We start from the raw sequence: 19,311 nt of genomic DNA, 5'->3' as shown, positions 1-19,311 counted from the left end.
ACATATTCTTAGGATAAATTCATACATAAACTGTTTCTATGACTTCTGTAAGATCTTTAGAAATCAGCACATCTAAACACATCACAGAAGGTCTATATACTGAGGGACTGGCTTGATTATCAGATCATCAAACACAAGAATGTTACTGTGACAAATTTGTGTTATGAAGCCTATGGAGTATAACTGATTAGCAAAGATATAAATAGTTGGAATTAAAAGTGCTGTGAGTTTTTAAAATAAATACTCAGGACTATTTTGCATTTCTACAAGGGACTGTTATAGTTACATTTTTGAAACAAGACAGAAGAAATATTTTTGGAAAAAGGTTCTAGCTGAATGTGTAACACCACTGGCATTAAGAGGCAGAAAAATGACAAGCAATAACAAATAGCCTCTAAACACAATTTAATATATTTTCTTTGAACTTTATATTTACAGTAGCTGTTTTCAGAACAAAGGATTTGTGAAAATGTACATCTTCTGACCTGCTTTGATACATACTTTTAACACTGGAAAGCATCTGCTTCATCCCCTTTTGCCCAGAACCCATGAACTTAGCCTTTCCCTATTATTAAGAAGGTAAAAGCTATAGTTCTGTTTACACAACTTAAATGATTTATCTGAAGACATACATGCCCTAACCCTTTTCGATAAACAACATTTCTCTTGTGAATCTCTTCATCTTCATTTTTTTCCTAAGCTACATTAGTTTTATTTGACTCAGCTACATCAACATAAAATTCATTCAGTTCTTTGTTTCTGGGTATACTAAACATGTTTAGGGTCAAATTCCATTCCAGAGTGTTTGAACATGGATATCATGGAAATGTTCTTTCAAATACTAGGTAGAATAAAGCTATTAGATTCTTATGACCTTCAGCTGATTGCCAATATTTTGTGCCTCTGTAATATGGCTTAGTTTGTTCCATAACAATTTTAAATCTTTGGAAATAAATATTGAACTTTAAAAGTTATCATGAAAGCTTCCCGCTTGCCCAATGAATTCAAGGAACATTGGAAAACACAGTTTCCATAGTTCCCAACATTCCGGGAAATTGGGAACCAAATAAAGTAAATTCACTAGTCAGTGTGGATACTATGTTATATGTTCACAGATGGTGGGCTTGACAATTATTAGGGGCAGTGGAGGAAGCTGCTTATTTGAATTACATGGATGAATAGGGGAAAAATCACATAATATTCAGTTTTAATGCTAGATTTTATTTCCAGTTATGTCTAATGGATGGGGTGAATATGTGTGAGACTGTAGAGCTTATCAATGATTTCATATATATTAAAAGTGCACAAACACAAAAAAGCTTTTCACATAATACTAAATACAGTAATAGGAGTGTTCAAGCAATATATGTGTTCATTGAAAATATGATTTTGAGGCCATCCTATCTAAAGTATCTAGTTTATGCAGGAATATTGGACTATATTCCTGCATAGACTAGACAGTAAACTTGCCTTGGCTATGCAAAGGTTACAAGGTTGAGGACTTGACTTATAATGCAGTATCTAAATACAGATGATGTAAACTGGGTTGGAGATGAGAGGGCAAAATTATTATCAAAACAAGGCTAAGGGGAGATAAGTGAAATCTGGCTTAATTTATTTTACAGAGCCTAATGTGGACAGATTTTATCCAAAAACATTAATTTAAGACATTTTTTTTAAGCAAATGAACATTACCTTTGGATATAATTCATTCAGAATATTCATTCAACCACAGTACCAGCACATTGATTCTAGGTCAATTCGTAGATTTTTAAATTCCATGATTTTCTTACATTAAGATCCATGAAGTGATCTCCTAAATATATTAAACAGTATGTTCTTGATTTGAACTCCATACACATTAAAACAACAATAATACAAAACAAAACTAACTGTGTAATGTCATGGTCATAGGGAAAACTGCAAAATAAACTTGGTTGACAATTCAAAACACAGGACAGATGAAAATCCAAGTGATAAACCTTGAAATATTAAGTTCACCGTGGACATTAAATCATACTTTTTAAAAAGCTGTATATTTATTAGAAACTAATGTCTTTGCTTTTAGAGTTATATAAGAGAGTTAGGAGAATGACAAGGGATAGGTATGGATTTATTTATTTGCCTCTATTTCCAGGATTATAAAAGGGGTTCTAATAAAGATTTAAATACCAATTCAATACATACAAATTGTGTGTGTCAATTGTTGTCATTATTAGTGTAAACTATTTGCCCTTAAATTTAGTTCAGTAATTATGACAGCAGTCTTCATATCTGTTAATGATGTTTGCCGTTCCATATGCTAAATATGGAAATTTCTATTATGAAATATCGCTAAACCAAAGACAATTATTTAATCAACATGCAGCCAATAATGACACAAACCCTTCTGCTATTTGCACCAGAGATCAACTGTGGGCTTTGAGAAGGAGAGCCATTTCAGTGCAAGAGAATGATTCGTGTGACCACTTTGTCTTCATGATTCTGAAACTGTTTGCTGCAGGTTAGCAAAGAACAAAGATATCAATGTCCCCTGATAGAAAAAAAAACAACCATCAGGACGGCAAAGATGATGATGACTGCCAAGATAACAAGCAAAATCCGGTTCTGGATGAGTCTAGGAGAAAAAAGAGAAAGGGGTAAAAGACAATAAAAGATGTATATGTCAACTGATTTCTATGCACATATCCCACAAAACATAGATAAGTAGCCTTTAAGACTATTTGCTATATTGATTTTGCTTATTTTTGGTTCTGAGGAATGAGTAGATAATTTTGTCTCTTAGTTTTTTAAGTGTTTAAGAATAGAAAATTAATGGAAGAGGAATTTTCTTGTGTTGATGCAAACTAAATTTCACTTTTTTCTCTCCATTACCTTTATTTTGTCTGGAACAAGACTTTTTCCTTCTTTTCTGCATTTTATAAAAAAAATGATAACCCCCAAATGAAACAAAGTGATGCATGCCTGTGCCCTACGCTTTTTCTTTTGCCCAGTTGTGGATCGGGCCTCTTTCTAGATATACATTTTAAAGAAAAAAAAATGCAAGACTCCAAGAATTTTAATTTGACTATTAGTTCCTTAATGGATTCGCCTATAAAATATATACACAAATTATATAAATCATTGTTTAATTAGTCATCTAAACTCTCTCTCTGTACATACGACACACAGACACACTTAGAGACACACATGCTCACATACACCCATATACAGGGAGTCCTTGACTTACAACAGTTTATTTAGTGATCATTCGAAGTAACAATGGCAATGAAAAATGTGACTTATGACCCTTTTTCACATTTATGATCGTTGTAGCATCCCCATGGTTATATAATCAAAATTGAGATGTTTGGCATCTGACTCATATTTATGACTGTTGACATAACCTGGTGATCACCTTTGCAACCTTCTGATAAGCAAAGTCAATGGGGAAGCCATATTCACTTAACAATCATGGCAAGAAAGGTCATAAAATGTGGCAAGCTCACTTTACAAATATCTCACTTAACAACATAAATTTTGGGGTCAATTATGGCTGTAAGTCAATGAGTACCTATGTATGTATATGTCTGTCTGTCTGTCTGTCTGTCTGTCTGTCTGTCTGTCTGTCTGTCTGTCTATCTATCTATCTATCTATCTATCTATCTATCTATCTATCTATCTATCTATCTATCTATCTATCTAAATCTATCTTTATTGGTTTGCATAGAAAAATAGATTTCCTCATATTATCTACAAATGCCACAAACCATTATGCAACTCCTGAAATAATTTTGCCATTTCATTCATACAAAAGACATTTTGCCTTGAAGTAGGCATTACTGGGAGGGAAATATGATGCAATTACTGTCATCAAATATCAAATTAGTTTTGAGGAAAAGGATAATTTATTATCAAGAAGCAAGTGTCAAACTCTGGATTTCATGCTCTAAAAGCCATCTTTGTCTCAGTAGCATAGACAGAGTAATAAGGCAAGCTTTATCCTGTTGTGTAGTAAGGAGGAGCAATAAAAAGATTCGAGATTCAAAAGATGCAAGAAGCAATAATACTTTGTGTTATTCACCATTTGCAGAGATGAACCTCTTATTTTGTTAGCATACAAGCAATCACTCATCACTATTTAAAGACAATGAGTAATTTAAGAGCTCTTAAAACAGAGTAAGTGTAAATCATATCAAACATTATAATTATGACCGAACAATCAAGACTGTTTGTAGGATATATCTGTAATAATCCAACAGTGTTTTAATCTATATACCTCAAATAAGATATTAGGATGATTTGTTTATATAATCAGTATAATCAGAGTCAGACACAAAAAGAACACAAATATTAGAAAGTTTTATTGAAGGTTTCAATGAAATTGGGTACAATAAATTTATTAGGCTTAGTTATCAGTTAGTTAAACTGATGTATTTGACAAAAAAACCCAGTAAGTTTTTTTTAAGATTACAAATTGTAAACTCTATAAATTGTAATTTCTTGTATATCACTCTTCCCCAACACACACACACACACACACACACACACACACACACACACACACAACACACACACACACACACTAATGGAGATAAGACAAGATGCTTTGGAAAGTAAGAGAAAGTCTTAAATCAATTTCAGATCACTCCCTGTTTTTTTCAGTGTTCCCTCTTGCTCCCAACATTCACCTTAAAAAAAAAAAGTAAATGGATGGATGAAAACTGTCACATCAGACAAACACACTCCCCTGTGACACTTTAAAAGGACCAGCTCTCTATCCTCCTGACAGGTTACAAAATGATCACATTTGCTGACACGTCTTCCGCAAAACTGCTTTAGTGCTTGTGTCCACTTTGCTAGCAGGAGATGAATGGTCTGCTTTGTCCTCATTTATCACTTAAAGCTAAACTAAGATCTGTCTCGTTTATTTTTCCTTTCCTCACTAGAAAGGATAGCACAGCATTAATTCTCCCACGATGACAGCTAATTCAAACTTAACAGGCAATATTTACTCTGCCAAAATGAGCAGAGTTCTCTGTCTTTCTTCGAAGGAAAAAAAACACATGTTTAATGGTCTAACAAACTAAAGCTAATTAAAGGGACTTCTGCTTCTTATTAGTTTGCTATGTGGATTAACACCTGAGCTTAGAGCTCTCTCTTTCTCTGAGTCTCTTTTTCATTCATTCATTCATTTTCTTTGTGATTTTATTTCCCTTTTCATATGGGGTATTCTCTAAAACAACACCTGAGAGACAACTATTTGGCCAAAGTAGCTAACTGCATGAAAAGCAGCCTGCAGATTTGTCTGCTCAGTCTCATCGATCATGGGGGGGGGGGGGGGGATACCTTAGGAAAATTGAAACTGGGCAAAAAAGCACACTGAAAAACATGAAAAGTCTTTTAAATTCAGCCTTAAATAAAATAGAGTAATATGCCTCTAATACAACTGTGGCTGACAACCGTTGTATGTATGGGATGAGAGCTCCAAGGCATCCATAATGCTAATGTGCAGAGGATTAAGCGTGGATGATATTTTCTCATTTGAGCACATATTTGGACAAATGCATATATCTAAGACGCTAGCGTTCTTAAGCCATTGCCTCATATCTGACCTAGTTATTGGTGTTTCAGTACTCTTAAATTAAACAGGGAGAAGAATAAACGAAATTATCTCTTCACATGTTTCAGTTCTGATTTTCTGGCTGCACACTTGATTGCAAGATTAGTTAATCGGCAAACTTGTCTCTAAAATCCTCCTCATAAGAAGACAAATCTTTGCAGACCCCCACCTATATCTGCTAATTAAATGTTCCATTAAAGTGCAAATGTAGGATATGTATATCAAAGGTTAACTTTGAGGAATTTGAATTAGCTAGCTCATTGCATCTAAGGATACAACATTGAACAGAACAAATTAATCATAAAATAGGAAGGATGCTATCAAAATTCCTTTTCAGAATTATTGCTATTCTTTATATTTTACTCAATAATAAGATTCTTTTCCATTATTGCAAAAGTTATGTTGGCTTCATTGTTCCACTACTAGGGAAGCAGAGCAAAGAACATATTGGAAATATTGCTGGAATAGTAAAGCTTCACTTCAGAGGGCAACAGGAGAAAATAGACCATGATAAACTTTGATTCTGCCAGTAGCACATTTCAGACTGCAAGTCAACAACCCAGAGCACTAAAGAAATGAATTGGGGCGCTGAGTGGGCTTTCAGTAACATTCTGTAATCAAACCAGCTCAGATGGGAGAACAATGGAGTTGGCATTGACAGGGCCCATCTGTAAAGAGGTTTCTAATACTGTCACAGCCAGACACTGCCAGTGGGTATAGCTCCAGGCAACACAACAAGAAATTTCAAGTGGAGGAGGGAAAGAAAAAAAGTAAGGATCACCATCATCTGCAAAAAACCACATAGCTTATTCACTAGCAAAAAAAAATGCTATCTGTAACTTTGGATTCCTTTCACCTAAAAAAACCTCAGCAAACTCCCTCAGACAGGGAAGCCAGAGCCTCCTTTGAAAATGCAAGGCATGTTTACAGGGTAAATAATTTAAGAAAGAATATATACTTGAAAGGAGACACCACAGAAACATCATGGCTAAATGCCCGAAGGCAAAAACTTGTGCATTTGCATGCCACATTTTATTAAGTTAGCACACTGTAGCTTTAAAAGAGTGTAGGGCCAAATTAAAAGGAATGTGTGACTAAAACTTCAAGAATGCTCCCAGTTTGCATTATGAATCACAGTATTGCTGATATTAAGATGAATTATCTGTTGATTCTGTGCAGCCTACATATAGAATTCACAAAGTTTTTCCTACAGACTCACAAACTGTTATAATAAAGCTGGGCAATAAATTCAGATTTTTTAAAAGTTTTTGAGACTTGGGTAACAGGACTGTGTGCCCATGAGATTTAAATCATACATTAAGCTCTCTGAGCAAATGTGTCACCAGAAATGATAGGGGGAAAACTTTTCCAAATAAATTGTACTGGACAAAATTTATTCTAGATTTCCACAATCTAGGAAAGATTGGGATATTGCAATAATTATTGATTTTTTATTATTCTGGAAAAAAAACAGGATTTATAAAGCTTGATTTGAATGAACAAATCTTTAATTAATAATGGATTCATCCAAATAGCACTAAGCAGAACCTGTGTTTTATATATAATTTCTAGATCTACTATTAATATTAACCACCATTAAATTTTAGGTCATCCTTGTTAGAACCCTGTCTACATGCTTTTAGTATAAATTTGTCAGAAACCACCAAAGAGAAAAATGGGCAAGGTTGTCTTGACATTTGAATTGACACTAGGAAAGATAACTCCTGATATGCTGTATTAGGGGGCAGATAAACTCTGTACATAAAACATCAACCCTTCAAGGATAAAGGAAGATAATTTCAAAATAAACTCCAGACCAAGAGATATCAAGCCTATATTTTATAATCTTGTCAATGCTACTTTGCATGAATTTAATGTGACAGAATTTCCATATTTACAGTTTATGCATACATTCTGAGATGAATTTTTTAGTTTGGCTATATTTGCAGAAATTTCAAAATACAGTATACTTTTCCTATCATATGATATACTTAAGCTATTTTTATGTTAAACATCCTTTAGGAAACAAAGCAGCATTCATTAAGGGGAAGGACACACCATTTAAGATTCCAGGTTAAAACCTTCACATTATTTTTGCAATATAGGTAGTCGTTGACTTATGACCACAACTGAGCCCAAATAGACTAGATCTGTCCTATCGTATCCTGTCCTGTCCTATTCCTATCCTATGCTCTCCTACCCCAAGAACCTAAATGGACTGTTAAGGAAATCTACATATACAAAACAAGCCAACTGACAAATGCAAATTAAATAAAACACATTTTAAATTTATTGTTAAAAATTAACAATAGCAAACAATCTAATCTTAAACATCCAAAGTATTGTAGGATTTAATTATTAGGATCAAGGGCAAGAATTGGTTTTCCATCCTATCATCCTACCCATTCTCAATCTGTACTGAAATTTCAGAAAGATGCTCATAAAATACAATCTGGATTACAATGCATGTAGGTCTGAATGTCCTACATTTTGATGGCCTGTCCAAGCAGGCCATATATTTCTATAGCTATTCTAAAATGGAGAGATCACAGAAATCACAATGAAGTCTAATTCAAATTGAATAAGGGACATTTACTTTGCTTAAAGGAAATAAGTTTTGTATCACATTGGGGGCAGTCCATGCTAGGCAACCATGCTAATATGGTGATTGAAAGCATAGTCAATAGTCCAGGAAGAGGAGAATATTGAGAAAGAAGAACAGAACAATATTCCACTAGAATAACAGCCTGGCAGACAAACTTAAGTCTTTTATGTTGGAAATGCAGGAACAAAATAGGACCATATGTTGTGGTTATGTAAGCCTCCCCCCCAAAACATTAGAAAGAAATACACTATATTGCCAAAAGTATTCGTTCACCCATTCAAATAATCAGAAGCAGTTGTGAGCAGATACTTTTGGCAATATAGTGTACATCACAACATTCAGAAAATCCTGAAAATGAAATTTGAACTGAAATGACAGATTAGGTATATTGGGTACCGATCAGTGGTGGGGTTCAATGTTTTTTAGAACCTCCTCTGTAGGTGTGGCCTGCTTTGTGGGAGTGGCTTGCTGGCCATGTGACTGAGTGAGAGTGGCTTGGCAATCATGTGATTGGGTGGGCATGGCCAACTTGTAAAATGTGATAAAACTCACTTAACAACGCTCTTGCTTAGGAACCAAAATGTTGGCTCAGAAACTCTGGCATTTGAAGCACACAAGTCTTAAAGCTGTCAAGTTACAGGACCCTTGCACCCGTAACCCTTTAGGAAAAAACCCCCAGGGGTGTTCAAACTTGACAGTTTTAAGACTTGTGGACTTCAACTCCCAGAATTCCTCCTCCAGTCATGTTGGCTCAGGAACTCTGGCATTGAAGTGTGCAAGTCTTAAACCTGTAAAGTTACAAGACCCTTGCACCCCTAACCCTTTAGGAAAAAACCCCAAGAGATGTTCAAACTTGACAGCTTTAAGACTTTAAGGTTTAGATAGGACTCTTAGAGGTGGGCAGGGCGATTGGTAAGCCAGCCAATCAGTGAGCGGTGGGTGGGGCAAGATGGGCGGGGGGAGGTAGCTGGAACCGGTTCTAAACGGCACGGTAGATTAGTGGAACCTCTTCTATAGAAGAGGTTAGAACTGGCAGGAACCCACCCCCGGTACCAATTATAATTATTACTGAATGTACAAACCCAGAAAATGTACTAATTCAACAATTTGATACATGTTGACAACTGTAAAAACAAACATGGCCCAATATTTGAAAAGACAAGTCATTTTTTTCAGGGGAATAAATGGTCAACTTAAGACAAAAAAGTAGATCCATCAACCATGGCAGAATACAGTCACCAAACATGTCAGCTTTCAAATAATTCCTCTCAATACAACCCAGTCTAGGGTGAGGTTTGTCAGCCAGAACAGAGATTCAAAGTTTCTTACACAAACAGGAACATCGAACAAGAGCTGGACATCAGACATTTTTTCCAGCAAAGTGAAACAAGCTCAGAGCTGCTTTTTAAATAAAGTTTCATCCAGGTGACACTAATCAAGAGATTTATTCCCTTGTTGGCAAAGAGACCTTTGCACTTCTGTTCTCTTCTCTACTTGGACACCTCTATATCGCAAATTTACCTTGCAAAGGACATTTGTCAAAAAGGTCAAGTGCCATTTCTGGAGCAAAACTGTGATAAAATTGTTGGGGGTCCATGTTTCAAATACTTAGAAATAGTTGTATTTGGCCAACAGTATGGAACTCCATGGAGACTACATCACTGAAATGCACAGTGCAACTCATCTGCTATCCTTAAATTCCTCAAGAGAAGAGTGGTTAGCACATTTTTGCAGCACTCAAATTATTGGAAGTCAAGTTATTTGCACAACCTCTTCAATTTTGCATTACTGAAACTTGTTCTGTCCAAATTCTTAAGATTGGCTCTTCAAGCCCCAAAAGATGCTTTTAATGCTACTCTGAGATTAAAGATAGGCCTCATGAAAATGAAAGATAGAGTGTGGGTGACCATACTCAACTATTGGCCTTTTTTATCCTTAGACTTGTCCCATTAACTATGAAGGATGACTTTCAGTCCACATGGAAAAAAGCAGCGACAACCAAAATTTCATCCTTCAGCTACTCAGCATGGGGTATGATCAGGCCAAAACACTCATTATACAGCATCTAACAGACACAGACAGAGTGCCAGTTGGATCTACTCAGAGCTCCAACACTTATTGCCAGTAAATCCAACAAATACTCTGCCTCCCCTAAAACAAACTAAATTCCAAGTACTTAGCCCCAAGGGTCTTTACTCTGGCACAATGTCATGCCCACCCATCAGTTGTCCTTAAAAGCTGATACATGAAGATTCTATACCTGGAGAGACAATATCACTGTAACTCGGGACACATAGAAACAACACAGCATATGTTTCTCTGGTGCTTGTATTACAGAGACATTTGTATAAGCCTCATCTCATCATTATTACATAAATATCCAGGGTGCACAGGACAATTCTATACCTCCCTGTTGCTTTCAGATATAAACCCTGCTCTAACATATAAAGTTCTTTGGAGCAGTGCTTAAAATCCATCAGATGTTGACCTGTGCCATAAACTAATCTCAATGAGCATCTAGTTTGTCATACTAGAGTGCTCTGTACTGTAGATTCAGTCTGCCACATGTTAATTTCTATACCCATGTTTGGGAATCGAACCTAAGTATATATATATAAATCGACTTTAAGTATATATATATATATATATATATATATATATATATATATATATATATATATATATATATATATATATATATATATATATATATATATATATATATATATATATATATATATATATATATATATATATATATATATATATATATTTACATCTTGTAGATTTTTAGAATTATGATTATTTTTTAGATATATTATTTTTGTTTTTCATTGACTTTACCACCCTCTTCATGCTGATGTTTGACTGTAAGAAAGATTTGATTTGATTCGATTTCAGAACATAGGTTCTGAACCAAGGAAGAAAAAAAAGTCATCTGTTTTATTTCACCAGTGATAGCATACATTACACAGAGAAAAAGCTAGCAGGAAGAAAATAATTACTGTGGCAACCCTGGTTTCATTTGCATGTCACAAATTTTAAGAAAACAAAATGAACTATCTCCAAATAGTACAAGTCCAACTCTTGTAATACAGAGGCAAAAACTGCAACCTTAACTGTGATTTCAATCAGCCAACCATTTCAAAATACCTGCATGATTAGATCCTGGGCATCATTTTGCCTTTTAGATATATTCCCTTTTCTGTCTTTGGATGTATGTCTTTTTCTATATGATGTTGTGTACAGTTGTCTTAACCATATTGACCTCTTTTCAGTCAAGAAAGGAAAAAGATATTCCCTTCACACACATTTGCAGCAATTGTTCCTGAAAAAAATACACCCTGCAAAATATTAGTATTTTGTCACTTTATGTGTGAAGGAAAAGTGTGTGTGTGTGTGTGTCCTCCACTCCCTTCCTTGAATGCTGGGGGGGGGGGAGAGAAAGAAAACAGCCATGGCTAAGGCCATTTGTGAGAATGGCATTAAAGAACCCTACTCTGAGACAGATAAAAATAATGAGAACCTTTCTGTCAAGAAGGATTTAGAAAATATCACTAGCATTATTAAAATTTAATTTTTTTTTACTGTGCTTTTTGGTTCCCCATTTTTCCAAAGATAATGAGCAGGAATGCACACCTCCACACATGGCAGTGACTTGTTTTGTACAATAAATTCAGTCTTTCCGCTCTGAAGACATTTCAGACAACAATCCTGGCTGCCATACCAGTGCTGCGTGCTTTGAGCCTACCTCTAAAAATGGTCCATAAACTAATTTTGCAGAAGGTCAGTGGAACAAATAAAGATCATTCTTTTTGCCCAACTGATTCAGTGAAATTCTGGCAATAGCAAGAGAAGGAATGAGAGACAGAGAGGGAGGCGGGGATTCAGAAATTGTTTACCTGATAGACAATGCATCTGCTGCCCTGCCATGTTTATCCTGCTTCAACTATACATCCCCACCTATCTCCTCCCCCAATCTCTGTCCTTTCAGCCACTCTATCACCCCTTACACCCCCAGCTGATCTTCACTGTTTGTACAATTTTTCCAATGAGTTTTTAAAAATTACACTTATATTAAAACTTCAATTTTTCCACCCTATTACGGCATATGTCTGTTGAACGCTATGATAAACCATAAAAAATTGGAAACAAACTTGGAAAAGTGGAACATATATTTTAATCACTGCTTTTAATACTAATTAAGAGAAGGTAGTTGAAAAGATGGTTGATTGTAACTGCACAGAACTTTAGATGAAATGGATTACCCAGGTCTTTTAAAGTTGAGTTTCAGGGCTATGTATGATGCTGAAATACATTATTGATGACCTATCACAGAACTGCAATAGGTGAGTGACACTTGTCCTGTTGAGTCTTGGAAGCTTTTGATATCATCAGTTACAGTATGCTTCTGGACTGCCCATGATGATTGGAATAGGGAAGCCCTGGTTTGGATAATTTCTCTTCCTTCTCAAGTCAGTCATTGTGGATAGAGATAGAAGAGTTATCCATAGACTTCATCTTCTCCCCCTGCTATTTTCCATCTACTGAAGCCACTGGGACAGAAGATCAACCATTATGGGGAGAGGTACCACAAATATGTGGATGAGAGACAGGAAATCTTGATCTAACAGCTGCAAACATTTGAGGTTTGGATGGAAACAGGCTTTGACTAAACCTCCAAAAGATGGAATGGTTGTAGGATGAGGATAGGAGGGAAGGTTTATGGATAAAATGGAAAGAGTACATTGCAATTGTCTGGAGACAAGAGGCAGGCTGCTCCCAGAAAAGCAGCCACGGTGTTAATGACTGATGCCATATTTTGCCTGAAGTCAATTCCAATACCTGGTTTTTAGGGTTTCATCATTTTAGACTCTACTTGATAGCATTGAATGGCAGATCAGTATCTAATAAAGCTTCCCTCATCCATGATATGGACTCTCTGTTTGCATGGATCTCCTGATATTCCATGGTTTACTGAGCAATTCAGAGATATGAATTGACATACGATGTTTCCCTGAAAATAAGATCTGGTCCTATATTTTCTTATATTTTTGCTGTCAGAGGCCTTCAGGAACTACTTCTGCAGTTGATAAGGTTTTCCTGAAGGCCTCTTCAGCCGATAATGGAGCTCTGGATCAATCTGGAGCTCTGTTATCAGCTGCAGAGGCCTTCAGAAAAGACTTGCTGGCCTTGGTGGTTGCAGGAGAACTCAAACAGCAAGGCAGGTGTTGGGGTGTGCGAGGCCTGGCTGCAACTGTTCAAAAGTAAGTAGTAGGGCAGCTCCACTTCCCATTCCCACCCTAGCTTAATTTTTACCCATCACCTCATCCCACTATGTGCACCCAGGAGGTTTAGGGCTTATATTGGGTACATGTAAAAAAAAAAAAAAAACCAATTTAGGGCTTATTTTCAGCATAGGTCTTTTTTGGGGGAAAACATGGTAATAGACACCTAGAGAGCTATTGGAGGGAGACAAAGAGTGAAGCTGAGAGTAAGAGTCTATATTAGAACTTACTTTGTTGTGATAAGGGCAGTAAAGTGTAATTACATCTCTGCCCCCATTGCATTTTCAAATAGCCGACCAGAGTCTCTGCTTCAGGTGACCAAGTCCCTCCTAGGTAAGGAGGAGCCAGGACAGCTTATATAGGATCATTGTGATGAATGCTTTTGGCATCTACCAGATAAAGATGATAGCTTTGCTCAGATTTGGACTTTGGCTGGACAGATATTTCAGACGTGACAGAGACACATCTGAGCTCTGTTTTCCTGCATTGAAAATCCCCTTATTTACAGTCTTTAAATATTTATGTCAAACTCCATGAAATATATAAACTAAAATATGGTGTAATAAAGTTTATATGATTTCTGTCATTCAAGAGTTCCTGTGCTTTGAGCTTTGCTTAAAGAACTGCTGGTCATGTACCACAACATTGGCTAGGAATCTCTCAACTCTGCAGCAATTATGTGAAACATTTCCATATGCATCTCTGTGCACAATGCACATGTAAAATAGCCTTGAGAAATAAATTGATTTCTAGGCAAAGAAAACCGAGTTATACAAATAATTTCTATATAATCAAAAAGATGGCAGCATTCCATGCTGGTTCTTTTCCCACAATAGTGTTGACTACAATAGAGCTTTCTAGGAAGCATCCCTCATGGCTCTAAAGTTTGAAACAGATTTTTTTTTTACAAATCTATGTGATGATCCTTTATTATAGCTGCCCACTGCGAAAGACTGGCAAATGAAGTAAGGCCTTAATAAATACAGTTTGGCTAGCTCTATAAGGTCTCTAGTTGAAAATACAAATTTCATGCATTTTGGTTACTGCTGAAGAAGGAAGTCCCCCACCCCTCCGTTTTTGCTTTATAGTAATTTTCTATGGGTTGTATTCATAGACATTTGAAGCTAGTTACAATGACATCACAATGACAAAACGTACAACATAATGCTACATGAATTCTGTGAATATACTTCCATGTAACAAAAAGATGTAGTTTGCATTGCAATATTGCAACTCACATTATGTTAATACATACAGTGTACAAATAGTCCCTCTTTTGTGTATGCCCATAGCTATGCCTGAATCATACTTAAGTTCCATATTCTTCCAAAGTTCAGTGTCTGAGTAATTATACACATTTTTTTAGCACAAGAAAGATGAAACCTTTGTTAAATAGAAAAACGATCAGCTGGAATCCCAATCTGACTGTAGTTCAGTAGAGAGAAAGGGAGATAATTTTGTACCATATAACAGACATAAGAATTTTAAAAAGATCATTACTGTCACTATCAGCTAGCTTAATTACTGCTGTTAACATATTAAATTTGTCAAAATTATCAATATAATCCAGCATTAATTTACCTATGCGGCTGAAACAGTATAATAATATTGGTGAACAACCCAATGTTAGCCTATTAAGTTCCATCTTCTCCATTTATAAATGTTTACAATATTATGAATAAACTTCTTTAAAAGGTAGTTTATTGACCCAGACGTGATGGTATAACAAATAAAAATGCTAAAACAATACATTTTAATTGATGACTTCACAATGTTTTTACTACAACATTGGTCTCACTCCATAAAATGCCAATCATGTTTTTTTTATTAACAGAAATTTTCTATGTACAGTAATGTTATAGAAAAAATAGTTTTGTGTCATGGCAAATACTTAGAGATAGTTATTAAATAATAAAAAGTTATCTTACTTTGGATTTACTTTTTTTACTATTAAAGAACACAGTGATAAGTGAACAGTGCTGTTCACAAAAGAAAAGAAAAGAAATAAAGAAAAAAGAAGAAAAAGCCCTTCAATAGCCTTGTGGAAAACTATAAAACAAGCAGCAATACAGTCCTTTGCCAAACACTGTCATAAATTTTTTATTTGACAGCTAACATTCTCACTAGCTTTCTTGGCAGCAATTGGGACCTTTAGCAAGAAAGGTGCAAGAGAAAAATACCTTGTTTAGAGATGTTTTCAACACTTTCTGGGATTTTCAGAACTTCTGCCTGCAGCACACTGTTACAACCACAGTCTCCAACCACCTGATGAGTAGGTGGTAGTTTTTAACTTCTTCTTTTTTTTAGAAAATATAGACAGCTTACTATCCCCATTCTCCTCTGGCCTCCAGCCTAGAATCTCCCCCTCCCCTTTACCCATATCTGTCTTCCAGAGATACAAGAGGTTCTTCACTGTCTAGACAAAAAAAAGTTGAAAATATTGTCAAGATTTTTCTTTCATTGCTCCTGTTACTATCACAATCAGACTCCCAGATAACAGAGATAAAATAGAAGCACAAACGAGTTGATTACTTTTGCATTTTTCCCCAGATATATATTTTTTATTTATAAAAAAAAAACTGGTTGGGTATACCTACCTGGGTCAGTGAGTAGATGGCTGATAAACAGAATTGTAAAATAGATTTTCTGCAACTCAGTTTCTACATTTCTTGTCAAAATATATAAAACAGTACATCTTGACAACTGCAGAAAGCAAGAAACTTTAATCCAGACTTGGATATCAAGTCATAATTAAAAAGTTGTTTATGTGTAAAGGATTGAAATGGATTCAGAGATAAACATTTAATCTGAAGTGATGGTTGACTGAATGGTTTACTAAAATTCAAGTACTCTTTCAGTAGGAGTGTTCTGTAAATCACTCCATATAGTTTACTTGAAAGAAGGGTACGATAACCAGACTGCTGATATGTATTGCATTGCATAATCAATGACATTAAGAGAAAATAATTGCCTTGCTTGGTAATTTGTTCCACTAATTATTCTTAATATTATGAATTTTCTTATAAATATTCAGTTACAATCAATTTCCTTTAAGTCCTGAAGATATTTTGCTTTTTGTAACTTGTTCAAGTACAATACTTTAACAATTCAAATAGGGATTATTTTAGTTATCTTTCCACAATGATAAAGATGCTTGGTTTCCTCAAACTTTCTTTGTTGAACTTAGTTTCCAAACTCCCTATCATTTTGTTTTTATATTATTTGTTTCAGCTTCTTGAGCTTGGTACCCAGAACTAAATGGTATTAGCCAGGATACTAAACGGATACTACCCAGTAGTTAAGGTGGCATCCAAATGATGCAAAATGTAGTAGTGCTTCTGTAATTTGAAATCTGTATTTCTGTCAATACAACCTATAATTGCATTTCTTGTTTATTCCTAGACATTAATTGCTTCTTGATTATTTCTATATGTTATTTTGGGCATCATTACTTATCTCTGGATCATTTTGATGATAGCAATGATGATCAGGATGATGATTTTAAACAGTTTCTTTGTTTCTTAAAACAAAAACAAAAAAGTGTCTTAGCTTGCCTTGACTTCTCTTATATTGTAAACAAAGGAACCATTCCTGCTTGAATTTGGTTAGACTCCTGTTCTATTTGTTTTCCATTGCTGCAATTCTTGAATGTTAATCTCCCTGTCCTGAATGGGTAGCAAGATTTCTCTTTTCCAATATTGTATCAGACTAATTCTTGTCATTATCAGCATATATCTTAATTATGATACATTTTATTTATATTCTTTGAGATCAAATCTAATCTATTTGGTTTTTTAATTCACATTTTATAATCAGAATTTTCTGAATGTTTCAGTCTATTTCTGTTTAGTATTTTGAGGGTATTTTTGCACAGCCACATTATTTAGTAAAACATTCCTTTTTTGTTGTGGCACTTGCAACAGTTATTATTGTATCATATATTCAATTTGGTAATTATTGACAAAATTATATACTACTTCTAGTACCAATTTTGTTTTGATTGTAACATGGTGTAAATGTTATTGATTTTTTTATCCATAGATATTTGAATTATTGTATTATTATTGGTTCTTGGAAATTTTGCAACTATTTTGTGACTCACATCAAATAATTTAAATAAAACCTGCACTGATAATAAGGGAACTAAATCAGCATGTTTATCCACATAAAAAAGAACTACCAAACATATGCTACTGCTTTTGTAGCTTTTAAGGTTAGGGCTAATTGAAAAATATCAACCTTTTGTTAGCTAGTAAATGCCAAGGTGACTTGCAAATAAAAAAGGGGCAAATTCCAAGCACAGATTGTTCAATAGAACAACTCTGCTATATTCATGTATAGCTATAATATCGAAATATCAAGATTTTGAGCATGAGGACATAGAGGACAAAGGAAAGAGAAAGAAAAGATAATGTATATTGAAAATGACTGACAAAAAAATCTCTATGCCTAATCATATGGCTTTTTACTTTGCATCCATCTGAAATGGTAACTCATACTTCCAAATTATGTATCTCCAATTATTGGTATAAATCACTATTTCATTAAAAGGACAAAAATTAATTGTGTTCAAATTGACCTAAATTCACTTCAAAGAAGAGATTCATGCCATGGAGACAAGACAATTCTCTTTATTGAAGCAAACAGGTAACATGATTTGTTTCAATGAAGCAATGTTGTCTTGTTAAACGGGTCCCTATGTGCTACCTATCACTTGTTAGAGCTAAAAAAGAATTCTGTAGGGACCGTGCACCTGGAAAGAAGCCTCTTTGGCCTTTGGTGAGGCTATCCTGGAAAAGGTGGAGAGGATGTTTTCCAGCTACCCAATATGACTCTTCAAAAATTTGCCCTAGATAAGCAGTACAGCCTTTTCAGCACTCATAAAAATTCCTAATGTGCTGCTCATCTCCATTTTTGGCAATTTCTTTGGTGAATAGTTGAGAGTAAGCAAAATATCTTTCACACTAATGAGGATGTTCTGTTGGAGAGCTTTTGGTGAGCATTGCAAAGAAGGCAAATAGTCCAGAACAGAGAGAGTTTTGCTCACTTTGCTTTTTCCTTAGCAGTGAAATACACATAATTGTTTTGCAAAGTTGGTCTTATGGAATTGTTCATTAAGTGAATAATGGTATTATAATCAATATGACAGAGAGTCAGTTTGGTGTAGTAATTAAGGCATCAGCTAAAGCATAAAGTCAATTGTGTGACCTTGGGACAGCCATTCCCTCTCAACCCTAGGATGGAGGCAATGGCAAATCACTTTCAAAAAAACCTTGGCAAGGGGCTTGTCCAAGCAGGCAGTCTCTGAGAAGCTGAATGGAAGACAAAAAAAAAATCAGTTTGTCTTATCTTTCTCTCTGTTAGTAGAGACTAATCAATGATACAGGGAATATGATGATCAGGAAGTCAACTTCTATCAATATATACCACAGGTTAGATGCTACCTTTTATTAAAAGTTCCAGGTCAACCCAGTTTATAGCTACTACCCTGAGTGGAGGTTTATTCATTTATACTTCATACTGTAGGCCTGGATTATTTGGGCTTCTCAGATGAAAGGAGTAGCTATAATCTCCCTAGTTACAATTACAATATATGCATTAAATCACTGCAAGCTATTTAAAAGAAGTATTGTGTGAAGTGTGTTGTGAGAAGTAAAGCATCTTCTGGAAACATTAAAGTAGCCCCATATTTTGGAAGGCTCATGTGCTGCCTTAAAGACTCTTCCTGCTTGTCTGCAAGTGAATGTATGCATGTACCACTGTTTGCTTTTCCAATGGTCCCAGGAGAGTCCTATCTACACCAACAGGCAGAGACA

The 19,311-nt window shown here is 35.1% G+C and overlaps 1 protein-coding gene across 4 annotated transcripts in view; it reads right to left on the bottom strand.

Annotated features, from left to right (window-relative positions):
- Nucleotides 1–388: 388 nt before the first annotated feature.
- The window catches only part of VTI1A (vesicle transport through interaction with t-SNAREs 1A), a 248,033-nt gene continuing 229,110 nt past the window's right edge, over nucleotides 389–19,311 (bottom strand). For all 4 annotated transcript variants that reach the window (XM_087725835.1, XM_087725836.1, XM_087725833.1 and 1 more), the window contains one exon: nucleotides 389–2,617. Coding sequence is in view for 2 of the 4 variants with exons in the window: in XM_087725833.1 (XP_087581959.1) it covers nucleotides 2,524–2,617 (94 nt within the window). In the remaining 2 variants the exon portion in view is untranslated. The remainder of the gene's footprint in view (nucleotides 2,618–19,311) is intronic.

The sequence above is a fragment of the Thamnophis sirtalis genome, unplaced genomic scaffold (genome assembly GCF_051295495.1).
Source record: "Thamnophis sirtalis isolate CommonGarterSnake01/CBP01778 unplaced genomic scaffold, rThaSir2_p1.2 scaffold_11, whole genome shotgun sequence".
Classification (NCBI taxonomy): Eukaryota; Metazoa; Chordata; class Lepidosauria; order Squamata; family Natricidae; genus Thamnophis; species Thamnophis sirtalis.
The sequence above is the reverse complement of the archived record's forward strand: the minus strand, read 5'-3'. Positions and strand labels throughout refer to the sequence as shown.